This window comes from Grammomys surdaster, unplaced genomic scaffold (assembly GCF_004785775.1).
Source record: "Grammomys surdaster isolate TR1022 unplaced genomic scaffold, NIH_TR_1.0 125679, whole genome shotgun sequence".
NCBI lineage: Eukaryota > Metazoa > Chordata > Mammalia > Rodentia > Muridae > Grammomys > Grammomys surdaster.
This window is the reverse complement of record NW_021620516.1, coordinates 1,121,893-1,138,562: the sequence shown is the minus strand read 5'-3', so window position 1 is coordinate 1,138,562 and position 16,670 is coordinate 1,121,893. Positions and strand designations below refer to the sequence as shown.

The window sequence follows — 16,670 nt, the reverse complement described above, 5'->3', positions numbered from 1 at the left end:
TGGTATGTATCAATTTATTTTGCTTTACAGTTTTTCATAATTATTTTTGCCCCTGTTTTCCTATACCAGAGTTTCTAGAAATGTGTTTTTAATAAAATACACAAATTGTGGGGAGTGGACCTGACATAACCTTGAGAGCCTCTGTCCACTCAAAAGTTGCCAAGTTTCCAGAATATAGTTTCTCACATCAGATGCTTCAATATCATCTAGGGTTTTGCGCCTTTGCACCTTACTCTATTTCATAAAAACAATACGAAAGAAACAGAGGGCAAAACGGGAATAGAGCAAGAATCTAGTATTTCACAAACAGGAGGTTCATACCGCTCAGGGGCAGGTTCCCTGAAGTCAGCAGAGCTTCTTGCTTCCAGAGTCATAAAAACGGGAGTTTATCAGTGAGTAATAAAGATGATACTAGGTAATAAAATCCCAGGTCTTTTAAATCCTTTAAAAAGCATGTACTTCAAAATATTTGTTGGCATAAAATGACATTCTGATTTCTTGTTTCAGAATTTTTTTTGAACTACTCAGGGAACAGTGGAAAAGTCATTATGACTGGCTGAGACTGATCATCTCAAGAACTGTTACACAAACTGTATTTCTCCCTATAGTCTTTAAGTCAATTTTTATGAGCTAAAATTCAATTTTTTGTTCTTATAGTTTGAGGGAAAGCACTGTGTTTGCTTGCACAGCAAGGTCCTTTTTTTTTTTTTACAAATTGTTGGGGGCAGGAGGAGGGAGGGTTTAACAATGGTCTGCCTTGTTCTTTTGTTTAAAGGGGAATGAACTGACTCACACAAACATAAAAAGATCACAGACTATTTTAAGTAACGATGCAAATACAAAACAGTAAAATGATGAAACTCTACTTGCCAAGCATGATTTTCTTTAGGCACTTAAAATTCCACACTTATTCTTCCTCTGGAAAGAAAGCACTTTGCCTAGAATCAAGACCGTCATTAGAAATAGTGTGTCAGCAGAGAGATCACACTGCAGATAAATAACGCAGTTAGGTCAGAAGCATTCAGGCTGAGGAAAGCACATTACAGTGTGTTAGTGTTTCTGATCCCCAGTAAAGTGCCTGACAACACTGAATGAGCCAATAGTGTCATGTGGCCCTCAACAACAAGCTGAGACCAGTCTTTCAGTTCTTCAAAAGTTACAATTTCATATATGCTTTTTCATGAAATGACACTTCCTCCCAATAATTCTTCATTGTTCTACTCTAGCTCTGTATCAGACTTTCCTTTATTCCGCATACAAATTAGGAATAATTTTCCACTTTCCATCTCTCTACACATCTTACTTCTCCTCCATGGTATTTCCCACTTCTATAGATCTATATATATATTTATAGTTTGGTATGCATCTCTATCTTTCCCCAGAAGGCTATACTTTGCCCAGGGATAGAGAACTTGCCTTTCTTCACAGTATGCATCCTCACAGTGCTGTCAACAAAGGATAAAGTTGGCACAGTCAGTTCCATATCTGGGTGCCACCATTTACATCTGTCTATCTCCAACAAGATGAGAGAGCTTTCCATTTGCTATAGCAGACCATAAAAACCTCCATCTTAACTTTTCAAGTGGGTTCTGTAAAAGGGAAGTAGCTAGAGCAGAAAATTTTAGATGACAGTGGGCTGACAAGTTGCTTCTGTGAGTGTAGTCACTTAGTTCTTAGCGAGATCAGTACTTTTCACATTTTATTGACTGACTCAACTATTTGCTTCCTGCTCATAACCACTTTGAGTAGTTTATGTTTCCTCCAAACTTATGAATGGAAGTAAATGAGAATTTGTAGATTTGCCTCCGACTCCTCAAGAACTCAGCCTCTACAATGGTTCCCACCAGTCCTAGCTTCTTCCTATTTATATATCTGGAGCCATATCTGGTCAGTTGCTAGAGTATCATGGAAATGATGGTGTGAGACATCTGAGGCTAGGCTCTGCGACACAGACATTTACACTGATCTGTGCACTCACTCTGGGCAGCAAGGGGTTGGGGATAGGACGAGGTAGAACCAGCATCCATGCTGTAACAAGGATAAACAGGCCAGTGGAGAGATTCATATGGCAAGGAACTGAGGCTTGTTTCTGTCAGTAGCTTTACACTAACTTTCTAATCACACAGAAAGGAATCCTTCAGCCTGAGAGTTCAGACTGTAGGACCAACCAACCTCTAGACTGCTACCTCATGAGACCCTTAGCCAAAAATCAAGTTGATCTCCAATTTTAACCTTAAGAAATTATGTAAGATAAATGAATAGTGTTAATGTCTTAAGTTAATTCTGAGTTGTTTTGTGGCATTAGACAAGTAATACAAACTCTTGTTCCAACAGAAAGAGAATGAGGATCTCATTTCAAAATTTGCACTCTCCATATCCTGTCTATTGGGTAGATCTCTTGAGGAAGACAAAACAAATAATGGTTTCAGGAGAGATTTTATGAGAAACCCATTTGCAGTCTGTCTGTGTCCTAAGCAGGGGAAATGATTTTCTGAGATAAAAAGACAAGAGAAGACAGGGCGCTGCCCTGAATATAAGGAAAGGAAAGATGGGGCAACAATAATCACATTGGTTACTCTGGCTGCTTATTCTGCTTGCCATCGCTTTGCTTAGACATTGTAGAGGTCCAGCATCCCCGTCCCCATGCAAATGTAGTAGTCCCAATGTGTGGAGAAAGAAAAAAAGCAGGAACCAGTAGAACGAGCAAGCAGGTGAAAGAAGAAAACATCAAGTAGGAGTGTTCAGCTAATGGTGTTGATAGTTACACAATGGCAGTGCAGGCAGCCTTATTTCTATGTACTATGCAGAGATGTTTTCCCAAAGCTTCTTTTCCCCTTTTTGACATAATACATATGAAAAATAAAATATTCCAGTGAGAAACAGAAACTGGCTAACATAGAGATGCATAAAACTTGCAAAAGGATTATAATCTTCTTTCTTTTTCAGAGCCTGTGATTCTTCTAACAAACTGTATGAATTCCTTGTCATTTTCTCATGGTTATTCTCAGCACTATTCTGTTGCTGTATCTCCCTTCTGGTCCTCTGTAAGACGCCGAAGCTAGAGAAACAGATGACGAGTAGTTTGGCAATGAATGTTTTCTCTAGTGTCTTCCAGAAGCCTTGTCAAAAACGACCAGGAGAAATAAAGAAAAGCTTTCCCTCCTCGATGGTAAGAGTGAACTATCTTGACTTTGTGCTAGGAGTTTTCCTTTCTAGAGAAAACAGAATTTTAATGAAGAAATTCTTAATTGTAAGCTGTTAACAGTTGTATTCTTTCTTGTATGTATGTGTTTACTTTTGAGACAGTCTTGCTACCTAGCTCAGGTTGGCACTCAACTGGTGATTGTCCAGCCTCAGTCTCTTGAGTGCTAGTGATACAGTCATGTGCCACCACACCCAGGGTAAATTCTATTCTGAAATAGAAGATCCAAGGTAAACAATACTCATTGAGAAAAAGAACAAGACCTCATACAAAGAGCCTAAAAATATATGAGAGGCAAGGATCAACAACAAAACCCATAAGAAAGCAATGAAAAAAAATCCAAAGAGTAACCTTATTAGTTTGAGGAACTTCCAGTAGTGTAAATCAACAATAGCACAGTCCTTAAAATGAAATGATTAGAAAGACAAAAGGACCTGAGTAAGATCTTAGACATCTGATTGCTGTTATCAACTTACTTGGTAACAACATGTTGTTTGTAGGGCAAACATTTCTAAGAAAATTACCTTTCTAGGATTAAAACTGCAGATTGAAAGAATATTCATGATTCTGAGTCAATGAGGAGTTCTGAACTAGAACCAACAGGTAGTATACTTGTGAACTCACAATACACTAACTGCTGGCTATTTACTGATTGGTCACCTTGACATAAGCTAGAGTCATTTGGCAAGAGGGAATCAATTGAGAACATGCCTCCATAAATTTGCTGATTGCTTGATTGATTGGGAGGACCTAGCCCATTATCGATGGTGTCATCCTTGGGCAAGAAGTCCTGGATTGTATAAGAAAGGAAGCTGAGCAAGCAATGAGAAGCAAATAAGCAAATAGTGTTACTCCAAGGTCTCTGCTTCTGTTCCTGCCCCTTGTGATGGACTAAAAGTTCTAAGATAAAATAAACCCTTTCCTCCCCAAGTTGTTTTGGTTATAGTATTTTATCATAACAATAGAAACATTAGCTAAAACATAGACAATTAATACCTCTTTTTTCTCAGGGTGATACAATTACAAGATTTTCACCATTAATGTAACATACAACAAGAGACAGAAGATAACATATATGGAATAAGAATGTTAAGGAAATTTCATTTATCAGTTATTTTATATATGTGCTAATTTTCCATAAGCAGACAAGCCAATATATGATACAAAATCAATGCTATAAAATGCTACCTACCCTTGAGAGGATCGTGTTCTGCTCTCATGATATCAATAAGGGAATTTTCCAGAGAGTGCATATTCAAGCTATCATACATTCTACTTCGATCCTGGAAAACAGAAAAATAAACGATATAAGATCTATGTAATTTTAAGTAAAGTTAAAAAACATTAGGTAACAATCTTTCTCACATAAAACAAGACAATTTATTAATACATTATTATTTAACTTGTTTCCCAAGAAAATACTGATACTTAAGAATCTTGTTAACTACAATATCTCTTATTGAGGGAAATATGTTTAACACATTCACCTCTAAAATATATAAAAATTAATGTAATTTAATTGCCAGTATTAACTGAATGCAGTGAAATAATCTCTGATTATTTTTACAAATATTATACATAAAAACATTTTCAGCTGTTTCATGTTTTTCTCATATATTTAGGAAGGTAGATATAAGCACTTGGAAAATAATTATCTCTGAGAAGAATTTAACAATTGCACCACACTTTAAACATCTATCAGAGTTACAACTTGACTTAGTCATCCAAATTGTAAAACAATGAATTCATAAACATCCTATACACTAAATTCAAATGCAGGACAGTAATATCAGAAAAAGGATGAATGTCTGGCAAATTTACATTCAAATCTCCCTCTCCAAAGTGCTTCCCTGGTTTACAGTTCTCCTTCTCCCAATTCCACAGCAAAAGGCAGGCAGGCAAAAGTGGGGGGAGGAAAGGCACTCCAGGAGTGCATTCCCCCTTCCCCAACTCTGAGAACTGCCTCCTGTGTTGTCAGTAGCCTTGTTTGCTCAAAGCACAATCCCCTTGCTTGCTTGCTTGCTTGCTTGCTTGCTTGCTTGCTTGCTTGCTAGAAGACACTGAGTTATTTGGTGCCTATATATTTAATACTGTATTTTGTTCAATACATACAAAATGAACATGCAATGAAATATGTGAGAAACTAAACAAGCTATGGCCCATACCCTCCAAAGAGTCTGGAAGTCTTTTCCCAAAATAAGTCAGTGCTATCCTCATAACTGGATGTTATATGCATTAATATACAAATTCATCTACACGTGGAGGAAGCAGGATAGACCACCCTAAACTCTGAAAACTCTGGTTAAACTGGATCCACATTTCAGGTGATACCGTAAATCGCTAGGACTATATGCACCCATAGGTAGATTTACATATATTATTTTCTTCAAAAAAGGTTTATAGCTTTCATCATTTTCCAAAGAGACCAACAATCCAGAAAACATTCAGAACTAGGTCTTGAGTGAGCTGAAGAGAAACATAAGGTTTGTTTATTTATTTCCCTTTGAAGTTTAATTAGGGTTGTATGCTTTTTAAAGCTAGGGAGCCAGAATCAGCACTGTAGACTAAACAAGGTGCTAGTAAGGAATTAGAGAGGGTGAGTAGTAACACTGAATGATGCAAAGATGCTAGAGAGGAGGCTCATGTTCTAACTTTATCACCAACCACCACCCAATAAGTGACCTTTAACTGAAATGTCCTAAACACACAACATCCCCATCTGTAATGCTCATCACTAGAACAAGTGAACTTGGTAAGGGGCACAAAGACAATCAGTGAAATACTGCAGTGCTTTCCAAAATTGAACATAACATATGTCATAACTATATGAAAGGCAGGTTAATACACACTGGTGCACATACTTCCTGGGTCTTATTCAGCAGTTTTAGGTGAATCTACTGGCCAGACCACATTATAAACTGTATTAAGCTTTGTGATCTTCTGCGCCACAGAACCTCTTTATACTCTGGCTCCATCTTCTAGAAAATAACCATGCCAGACTAACTGGTGCCTATAGGTCACTTAAAATCTTAGAAAAGATCGAAAGTATTGTAACAATAAATGACATAAAATGGACGAGAGAAGAGGCTGACCTTTGTGTAAACAAGACCAACATAGTTACTAGTGTCTCCATTTCCACTGACTCTGTTTCTACTCTAAGTGTGTACAAGGAACGTGTTTATGTGTCTGGATTCTTCCACTAAACTTCGGAAGTAATTAAAGTCGGGGTCCTTCTAATCGCATATCTAGCTCTCACATGCCTGTAAGTATTTCCTTATCTCTGCCATAAACTCTGTGTAAAGTATGTACGTTGAGCTGTTTGAGTGTAAAGACTACTATTAAAATGGTAATTATAAAGGACTAAATCTAATCCTCTCCTGAATCTGTTAATTGATTAAACTGGGGCAAGTATCAAATAGCAAAATAGCTTTGCTAGCAAATGAGTTTCTACCTACTGAAAGGATACATATTATAGTTGAGAACTATTTTTTCAAGACAACAGTTTAAAACAAATCACATTTAATGCTTTATATTTGACTATAAAAAAAAGATGTGTTCTTCTAAGATAAGGATACTTGTAAAAGATTTATTCATCTAGATTGTCATCAGTTTAAAACTATAATGAAGACGTGAGACAATTTAGAAATAAAGGATGCATACAGCAATCCTGACATACTAACAAATACAGAAAATCATGGCAATGCATCTTATAGCTATCATTGCATGGCTATCTGAAAGTTACTAAGACATTTCCAAAAACTCAGACTCTGAGGAAAAGTTCATATAGAACCTACTCTACAATATGAAAACCACCTGGTAATAAATTAAGGGGAGTTTTACAGAAATAAGACAATAGAGTCCTACATAGTAAAAAATAGAATAACTGAAAACACATCATTGCTTCTTCAAGTCTATTGCTTATGTTACGATCATTCTTTACCCATACATTAGACACAGCTTGTATGGGGATAATAGGCAGGCAGATTATATTTTTAAACTAGTTAAAGATCTGAAGTTAAGACAGTAAATACCTAGGGAAAACACCCACTGCTCAAACACAGTTAGGAAAGACCATTCTTCTTTACTGTTGGCCATGTTTGAGCTTGAAGCTCCCTGTGTTCCTGAAGTTCAGGGTCCCTGAAGCAAGGCCACTGTATCACGACATGCTGGCCTTGCTCTCCTACCACACACTGATTCTCAGGGAAACCCACGAAAGAATCTAGTGACATATTTTCCTAAAACAAGATTTGTAAAATGTGATTTATTATTTTATATCAGTTTGGATGTTTGATTAGTAGAAAATATCTCCAGTTAATTCAAGGTAGTTTCCAGGAAAAATAGCAAATATCCAACAGTGAAAATACTGAAAACTGCTCAGCAAGTTGCAGACCAACATACACTGATAAGTTTCTCAGGATGTACTACAGAACTGATACATACAAAAAGTAAGCAATAAACAACTTTAGTTTAAAGGAAATTGACTTTGATTTAAAATGTATTAGTATTCACAAACATACCTATAAAAAAATCTCACTGAAAATTCTATTTTGAGGAAATCAATAAGTAACAGTTTTAAGCATGATTTCTTACTAAGTGCTAAAAGTTTTCTCAAATGAATGAATTTTGGTCACATCCAATATAGTTTCAGTTCAGACAGAGGCAGGGGCATCTCAAAGCTGAGATCAGCTTGAGCTATAAAGTGGCATCTTATTCTCAAAAACAAAGAGAAAAACAAAACAAAAAAAAAAAACTTAGCTTAAGAAAAATCAGTAGAAATATCTAGTAAGGGGACGGGACAGGTAGCTCAGTTGGTAAGGTGCTTGCTTCCCAAGCATGAGGTACAATCCCAAAACCCATGCAAAATATGTCATGGTGGAGACTTCTTGTAATCCCCAAGCTGGGCGGGTAGAGAAAGGAGGAAGCCTAGGACTCACTAGCCAGTCATTCTTGCCTAATTGGTTACCAATTCTAAGGGATGCCACCTCTTCATCCTCATGTTTATTATGTGCACACACCTGGACATACACATGCATACACAGAGTCACTAAGAAACTGATAATAATTTTTAATTTATATGTGCTTTACAATTATTTTTAATTGGAAATTTTACCATAAAAAATATTAAAAACAAAAATATCAATCCATAAAATTTTACTTGAAACAAATGACACACATTAACCTATGAAAATAGTTTTTCCATGTACTAAATTCAATTTCATGTTCAGACCTTGTTGTAGGTCATGGCTGAAGTATCCTGAATTAAGATATTAGGCCTATAATTAATTATAGCGCAGACCTGATTCATTTCAGACTAAAGGAAATAAGTTAAATAGTTTAAAACAATGGGCTTGTTAACCAAAAGTGTATGATCACAAAAATAAAAACCGGCTAAGCTATTAAAGTAATGAAGCATTTTAAATATTTCAATCTTTCTGAATACTGAGGAGTTACTCCACATTTTATGCTACCATTTCCAGTTTACCTATGCTTCTGTTGTGTTTTTAAGAACTCCAAATACCACACGCTCTTATAAGAGAAAGATAGAAAGAGAGCAGAATGTATAATAATGACTGAGTACTTAAAGAAGACAATAAGTTTATATATACTTGCATTGTCTTAATTTAAGGCTTTAGTCTCACAAGCCCCAAATATAATTTGAAAGAACAATACAGGCTGGGGTTCAGGAAAACTGGGAGACCAGGGAGGAAAAGAAATGGCCAAACAGATCAGAGACCATCTAAGGGTTGGCCTACAAAGGTTTTGCCCGGCATAATTCAAGGTACTCCTTATAGACAAGGCTATGACCTAGAGATGAAAGCCCATAGCCAGTAGTAAAGAATACAGGTAAGAAGATGATTCAGGTTTTAGATTGCCTTGCCTTCCAGTTCAGTTGAATTTGCACCACCTATTTTCATCCACGACTGAACTCACCACCGCAGCACTTCTGTACAAATACTAATTGCTCAGCAGTTTACCAAAAAGTATATCTTTAAGTGCCGAAATGGTGAGGGGGAAGGGGGACCTATCTAAAATCCCAAGTTATAAAGAGGGAAAGGCACAGTGGCTTTGAAGCCTAGTAGGAAGGCTGGAGTGTTGTACTCCTCTCAGTCCCAGAAGTGAGTCTGAAAATGGCCCTTTCACCATCACCTCTGTCTACTCCAGTGGCTAGGGCTCAACTGAACACTTCAAGCCCTACTCACCACCCCACACTTGTAAAGGCTGCTTGTGTTATATACAGAGCCCACTGCTTTTATATTTACCCTTCCTCTCTGAACATATTTCCCTTTCCACCTTCAAAATAAATAATTACAATCACTTTTCTCTCCCAACCTAACTTCTTTACAGCAATCATGGATTCAATCTAAACAGTATGACACTGCTACCACAGCACAAGTGAACTGGGACTGAGTGAAAGAGAAGCAGAAGCAGACAAGTGGCAAGTTTACATTGATAACGAGATAACGAGCTGAAAACTACAGGATAACTACTATTTCCATGCTGAGCCCCTGGCAGGACAACTTTGACAAACAGGCAGGGCTGGTCCGCAGCGGCAGCTGGTAACTGATGACTCGAGTTAGTGCTAGTCCTTTAGATTGAAAGGCTAGCTATAAAGTGTCTTGTTATTAATCTGCCTAGACAGTCTTCATAAAAAATCAGTTCATGTTGCTAAATTACTTGAGGAAGAGCCTTAGCTATGGGTTATATAGCTCCACTCACTTAACTTACAAAATCTCAAACAAAGGTCAAGCTTGGGATCTACAGTGGAGAACATGTAATCTGAGGTCTCTACGCTCCTCTAACAATCCTCACCGCCTGGCGCCAGAATACATTTATATTCAGTCTGCAGAAAGATAGGGAGCATTTTTAAATCACAAAGATGTTGAAGATAATTTGTAGGATAAAAGCAATAATAAAATGTAGAATAAAAACACTATAAGGTTTTTTTCTATAAAGGTAAAAAAAAACTAAATTATAAAGGCGCTACTCAGAGATATACTGCAAAACAAATGCATCAAACTTCATGACAAGCATTTACTGGAAGATTTCTTAAAACATGAATCAACGTATGAGATGGTATTTTAATTTCAGATAATCCTGAAAGAAAAACAGTATTTGTTTAGTTTGACTGATGTTTAAAGTCAGGTGCTCTTGAATACATAATCAACTCATTGTAATAAACAAATTTGTTATGATCTCAAAATATGACTACAAATCTCTTAAATTTGATAATAAATGTATTGAAGAATTTAAATTGAATGATATTGAAAAACTAAATTGCTTTAATAATCTCTGACATATGCTTAAATGGCATAAGTGACGTAATTGATTACTCCTATTCATAATGTAAATACTAAACTCCTAGCCACGATCCTGAGAAACACACACTGTGCAGCCTACCTGGTCTATTCTGGATGTTCCGGCTGCAGTGCACCAACTATCTTGGAGTGAATCTGAGCCCCAAGCTGGCAACTGCAAACTAGATCTCACCTTCAATAGCATAGAAGTTTGCATCAGAAATGAGCAGTTCTCTTCCCCATCCCACCCAAGAAAAAAAAAAATAGAAACAAAAAACAATCAAACTATCTTAAATTTTTGTTTCATCCTCTAACAGTTTTGAGAAAAACCGAATCTCATTTGTAAGAATCACAAAATATTAACAGGCCTGAAAAAATAATTTCCATTAATATTATTAGGCCATTATTAGTTGGAAAAAATCACATACACACAGTCTATATTTATAGTCACTGAAGCAGTGAGGTAATTTAGATTCAGAATTTTAATATTATTGTGCCACAATTACAGCTGTATTAAGAACACTCTAACACGTACACAGCTGACCACAGAAAAACCTACGCACAACTGCAATTACAATTTTTTTAATCTTAGCTATATAATCAGAAAGACAAATTTTGTTTGTCTATTTAGCAATAACTAACAAGCATTTTTTTAAGGAACTGCCAGTTAAAGGCTTCAATCTGTATGAAAGAAACATAGTTTTTGAAATGTTTGGAAGCTTTATTTCCATTCATTGTGTATTTACAGAGAAATTCTCTGTTTTCTCTGTGTATTTTACCCTTTATAATTAAATGATATGCTTAAAAATTAGAATGTTAATTTTGTTAATCTTCCTATTCAACTACTGATGCCTCCAACCACCCCACTTCCTATTTTAAAAGAGAAACATTAGAAATGAGGATATTTACATACCATTCTTACCTGTAAGGGTAAGAGTGTGTTACTATTGTTGTCTGTCCTGAACACATTATCTTCAATCCAAGATTTTGGAGTCAGTGACGGAGTAGAGCGAGTGAATTTCGGTGGTGCTATAACATTACCCGAAAACGGTTTCTTCAGTGGCGATATCTGATTCATAGTCCCTGGAATTCCCATGTTTCCGCTTCTACGGTGATCTCTGCCATGCATTGCTCCCCAGGACATGCTCGCAGTGCCCCAGCCACTGCTCTGATGGTTGCTCCAAGGAGATTGTTTCAGAAGAGGCTGAGGAAGACACATCTATTTAAATTACAGGCCTTAGAGAGCGTATAATTCAAGTTTTAGAATTACAAATTTAATGAGACCGTAAAGAAAGAAACACAAAAGCCAATAGGATATTTCTTAAGGGGCTTACAATAAGAGGTCTTCCAATCTTGCTATTTGAGATCCTGTTAACTTAGTGTTAGGGGAAGTTTTTACCCTACTATTTACTATAAGTAGCGATGTCTCATGATAGTTACTAAAAATACACTTTAAAGCTGAAGTTAGCTTTGAAGATCCTTAAAGCAACCAATATTCTGCTGGTTAAATTAGTATTAGTTAAGTGGTCTTAATGATCTCAGCTATGGGACCAAAATTTCAGACCTTAGGCTTCCTAAACAGCTTGCGCTTCTCTGGGAAAACAAAGCAAAAACAAGAAACAGTGGTAACATTAAGAATGAATTGAAGATGCCTTTATGGGACAGGTCAGTACAGGGGGAAAAACCCTCATTTTTCTAAATTGTTAATTTAACTTTTAAGGTATTTTATTCCAATTTTATTTTTCTTTCACTTAATTATCCTTGAACTGCTAAACAATTATCTGATGCTACCCATAGGTGGATCCACTGAGATACACAATAAACAACCACAGGCTTTGCTTATTTTTAGTAATCTTAAGGCGAGTCTCTGTTAAGTTCATTGGCATTCAAAAGCAAATTATATTCCAATCTAGAGCCGATGGGCAAGAAAAGTCATCAAAATATGGAAAATTCACAATACCTTTTTAAAGGGAACTGGGAATTGCTAATATTTTTACTGTCAATAAGCTAAGACTAAATTTTTCTAGGAAGATTTTAGACATTGGAAATATAGATCATGACTTTCCTAAAACCCAATAAATATGGTAATCACGAAGTTAATCGTTTCCTATAAGGAAAATTTAAAACCTTGACATCCAGTATCTCTGGATGCTACTACAGGGTTTTAAACGCTAATTTAGTCATGCACAAACACAGCCTCCACCTTCCACATAGTTGAAAAGTGCAGCCCAGGCACAATTACCCCGTGGACTAGGGCCTTATTTTGCCTACTAAATGACTCACAGTTCAAAGTTCTTTTCCAGCGACCTAAAATTCCATATGAAAGCCGTGTGACCTCTTATACGCCAAGGTAAGACTCATTTCTTTTTGTTTATTGGAGCATACTGCAGTGAAATATGAATCACGGCAGTATGTCCTGCTAACGTTCCATTTTGACTTTGGGAATTCAAAATTACCTATCAATTTCAATGGCAAACTTGTAGTTAAAGAAGAGCATGGCACACGAAAGACAGTTGTTCGTATAAACCATGGGAAATGGTGTCTTCCTTCATAAGTTGCTATTTCCCCATTCTTGAGGCACAAACGACAATTCAACAAAACTGTTAACTTTGGGTTAATTTCGATAAACTGTTAACTGTTACTTTGGTTAATTTAATCAGCATCCATTCTTGAAAACTTTGGTCAATAGAAAAGTTATGAGAAGAACCAGTTAAGGTCGAATTTTGGTTCCATGCCAATCCTTCATCTTGACATTGGACTTCAAATGATCACCATAATAAATCTCCACTAAACGACAACGAAACTCTCAACCTCCGCGAACTCAGCGGCCACCCAAAGTCTGCCCTGGGTGGGGGGCAATAACAGAAAACCTCCTGAGTCAGAAAGGGCGCAGACTAGCCAAGAGCTTGCTGGGTGTCATTTCATGATACCACATATCCCCCTTGATTCCGGTACACACCCATGTGGAGACGTCTAGGAGGAAACACATTAAAACCTAGATTCAAGGGTGCCTTGGGCCTTCAAGCCTTCAAGAAGTAACCAAACATTAAAAAGATCAAAAGTCGAGAGCACTCCATCCCGCGGCCGCCAGCCGCGCGCACCCTGACAGTTCCTGCCGGCTTGTGACAGCCCGCGGGTGCGGCTGCAGGTGCCGCCTCGGCTTCCCTAGCCCAGTGCAGAACAAACTCCAGAAAGGAACAGCCCCGGCTCCGGTCCCCTCGGGAACCCCGGGGAAGGACTGGCCCCAGCTGGTCACTCTCCGCACGCCCTCCCGAGACCGCTGCCCCGACCCCCAGTCTGCCGCCCTGCCCCGAGCTGGGCGTTCAAGGGGGCGGCCGACTCCTGTCCCCACCGCCTCCCGCCGTACCTGGTGGTGGTTGTACGAGTTCCTCTGCTGCAGGAAGGCGGCCGCGGCCGCCTGGTGCTGCTGCTGCAGCTGCGGGCTGACGGGTGACCTCCGGCTCTGCGGCTGCTGCGGCGCCGCCGCCGGCGGCTGCTGTTGAGGTAAATTCATGGCGGGCGGCGCGGGCACCGCGGGCGCGGAGAACGGGCCGCCGAAGCCGCCGCCACCGCCGCCACCGCCGGCCGGCACGCTGAGCCCCGCGCAGCCGTGCGGCGACACCGGCGAGAAGCTCGGGAAGAAGGCCGGATTCATGGACGACGGCAGCCCGGGGTAGAAGCCGTTCTCCGAGTCTGGGCTGGGCGGCGGCATGGCGCTCAGAGAGCCGCCCGCGCCGCCGCCGCTGCCTGGGGTGGCAGCCGAGGAGCCCGGGGGTTGCGGCTGCGGCGGCTGCTGGGACGGCTGCGGCTGCTGGGGTGGCTGCTGTTGGGGCGCCGGCGGAGGCTGGGGCGGCGGCGGCGACGCGGTCTGCACCGACCAGGGGGTGCCGAAGCCGGGCAGCGGTGGCGGAGACGCGGAGCCGCCTCCCCCTCCGCCTCCGGGGGGTCCCCCGCCCCCGCCGCCGCCCGGGTGCGGCAGGTCCGGGCTCTGCAGGCTGCTGAAGGCGCTGGTGCCGAGCGCCGCGCCGGGCAGAAGGGTGCTGGGGCTGTTGAGCAGAGGGTGGTTGGGCGACTCCATGGAGCCCGGCGCGGGGTTCACCGGCGGCGTCGAGGGGGGCAAGCCCGCATTGGGGGGCTCGGCGGCGCTGCCCTCGCCCGCGGCCGGGGTCTGGCGAGGGCTTCCCGCGCCTCCGTGGCGGCGCCGCGGAGCTGCGGGCGGCGAGGGCGGGAGCTGCGGGAGCTGGGGCAGGTCGGCCGGGCGCTGCCGCGGGGCGAAGTCCTGCGGCGGGAGGTGCTGCGTGTGCGGGAGGCTGAACGGCTGCGGGCGCTGGGCGAGCGGCGCCGACTGCAGGAGCGGCCCGGGTGGTGGCGGCGGCGTTGGTGGCGGCGGGCTGAAGCGGCCGGGGCAGTGGAGCGGTGGCGGCGGCGGCTTCGCGTCCGGAGGGTGGGGACGGTGTGGCGGGCTCAACTCTTTCCTCTTCTGGCTGCTCAGCTGCTGCTGCTGCCGCTTACTGAAGTCCTGCGGGGAGGAGGTGCGGCAGCAGCAGCAGGAGGAGGCGGAGGAGGAGGAGGGGTGGTGCAGACTCGGTTTGAAGTCCTGGGAGGGGAGGAGGTGGGTCACACCCGCGTTCGTGCCGCCGCCGGGGTGGTGGCTGGGGAGCTGCTCTGCGGCCGCCGCCCCTGAGAGCGGCCTCGCCGGCTGCTGTGTCAGCCCGAGCAGCAGCTCATCCTGCACGGCCTGCTGATGCGCCACGAGCGGGGAGGAAGAGGAAGCTGCGGCTGAGCTGGCCGCGCCGCCGCCCGAGGGGATGGCGAAGGGGGAGGCGGCCTCGGAGAAGCCGGTGACAGGCAACGGCGGCGGCGACAGCGGGCCGAAGGGCGTGGCGGGCGGCCCGGCGGCGAAGGGCCGGTAGGCGCTGCCGCCGGGCGAGGATCTGGGGCTGCCGCTGCGCAGCAGGGCAGTGTGCAGCACCCCGAACCCGAAGTCCCGCATTTATCAGGCCGGCGGCCGCGGCAGGAGACGCACCCCGTCCCCTGCCCCGCCTAGAAAGCCCCGGGAGCCGTGGCGGCGCGGCCGTGGTGGAAGGATGGGGGTCAATGGGAAAGGGACACTGTGACTGAGCCGGGGCACCGACTTGGGCCCCGCCGCCCCTCACGGAGGCCACCGCCGCCTCCCGGAACCGGCTCCGGCACCACCGCCGCTGCCTCGGCCGCCGCCGCCCTCGCCGCTTAAGAACCCCGGAACGTGCGTCAGCAGCCACCTCACAATCGCACCGCCCCTTGTCGCGCGCCCCGGCACGCGCGAGCGCGCCGCCGCGGGCCTCGCCCCGCCCCGCCCCTCATTAGCATACGTTGTGGACCCGGCGAGGCAGCGGGCGCGCGCCGCGCGCCCTTCAGTCCAACACCTTGTATGGAGCCGAAAGGGGGAAAAAAAAGAAAAAGCCGGTTGAAGTTGGGGAGACGGCTAATGGGTCTCGAGCACCGTGCGCGTGCGCACGAAGGCGAGCACGCGCGGGCGTTGCGGACGGTTTCTGGGCAACCGCCCCTCCTGTCCGGGTCGCACGCGCCCCCTCCTCAGGCCCCGCCCTTTCCCAGCCCCTGGGGTCACGTGAGGTGCCGCTGTCCCAGACCGGCTCCCAGGACAAGGGAGCTAAGCTGCAGGAATCATGAAAGGTCCCATGCTCTGTGTGCCTGTGCGAGCCGCGCGTGCTGTCACCCACCCTTGCCACCGCGGGAAGGCGTTTTTTTTTTAGTTTGTCTTTCAGAGTGAAACACCGACGCCTTTTGTAGCAAACATTGTCACTTCAGCACGGGGAACAAAGTCTGGGAGCTGACAGGGCTCTCTGCGCGTTTATTCGCAAAGGCGTGCACCGAGTAGGTTCTGAGGCCAGCTCCTCCTAGACCCGCTGCTGCAAGCCCTGGGTGCGCTGTTACCAGGACCCGGGCGTGCCTGACTCCTACTCTACAAGTTCTTTCTGGCGTCCCTCCCTCCTTCCCCTGGGAGACTCTAATCGGAACATTTCCGAAGCTTTATTAATTTTCAAGGGAGAAAGATTTCTCACATCAGGGGGGAAAGGAGGTTGTGACTCAGCAGCGGACTTGTTGAGGCTTGCAAAATGGAAAGGAAAAGGTTTTCCGTGTAGAGCTCAGAGGAGCGCTAGAAGGGGACTTAA

The 16,670-nt window shown here is 43.1% G+C and overlaps 1 protein-coding gene across 7 annotated transcripts in view; it reads right to left on the bottom strand.

The window, feature by feature from the left end:
• Positions 1-15,700, bottom strand: part of Cpeb2 (cytoplasmic polyadenylation element binding protein 2) — a 55,256-nt gene extending 39,556 nt beyond the window's left edge. For 2 of the 7 annotated variants that reach the window (XM_028787814.1, XM_028787815.1), the window contains exons 1-4: positions 13,865-15,700; positions 11,420-11,701; positions 10,601-10,690; positions 4,395-4,485 (exon numbers count right to left, since the gene is read on the bottom strand). In XM_028787814.1, coding sequence (XP_028643647.1) covers positions 4,395-4,485; positions 10,601-10,690; positions 11,420-11,701; positions 13,865-15,490 — 2,089 coding nt within the window. In that variant the 5' untranslated portion in view covers positions 15,491-15,700. Of the gene's footprint in view, positions 1-4,394; positions 4,486-10,600; positions 10,691-11,410; positions 11,702-13,864 lie in introns of all 7 variants that reach the window. The other 5 variants (XM_028787813.1, XM_028787816.1, XM_028787817.1 and 2 more) reach the window with 5 other exon arrangements.
• Between the last annotated feature and the right edge of the window lie 970 nt (positions 15,701-16,670).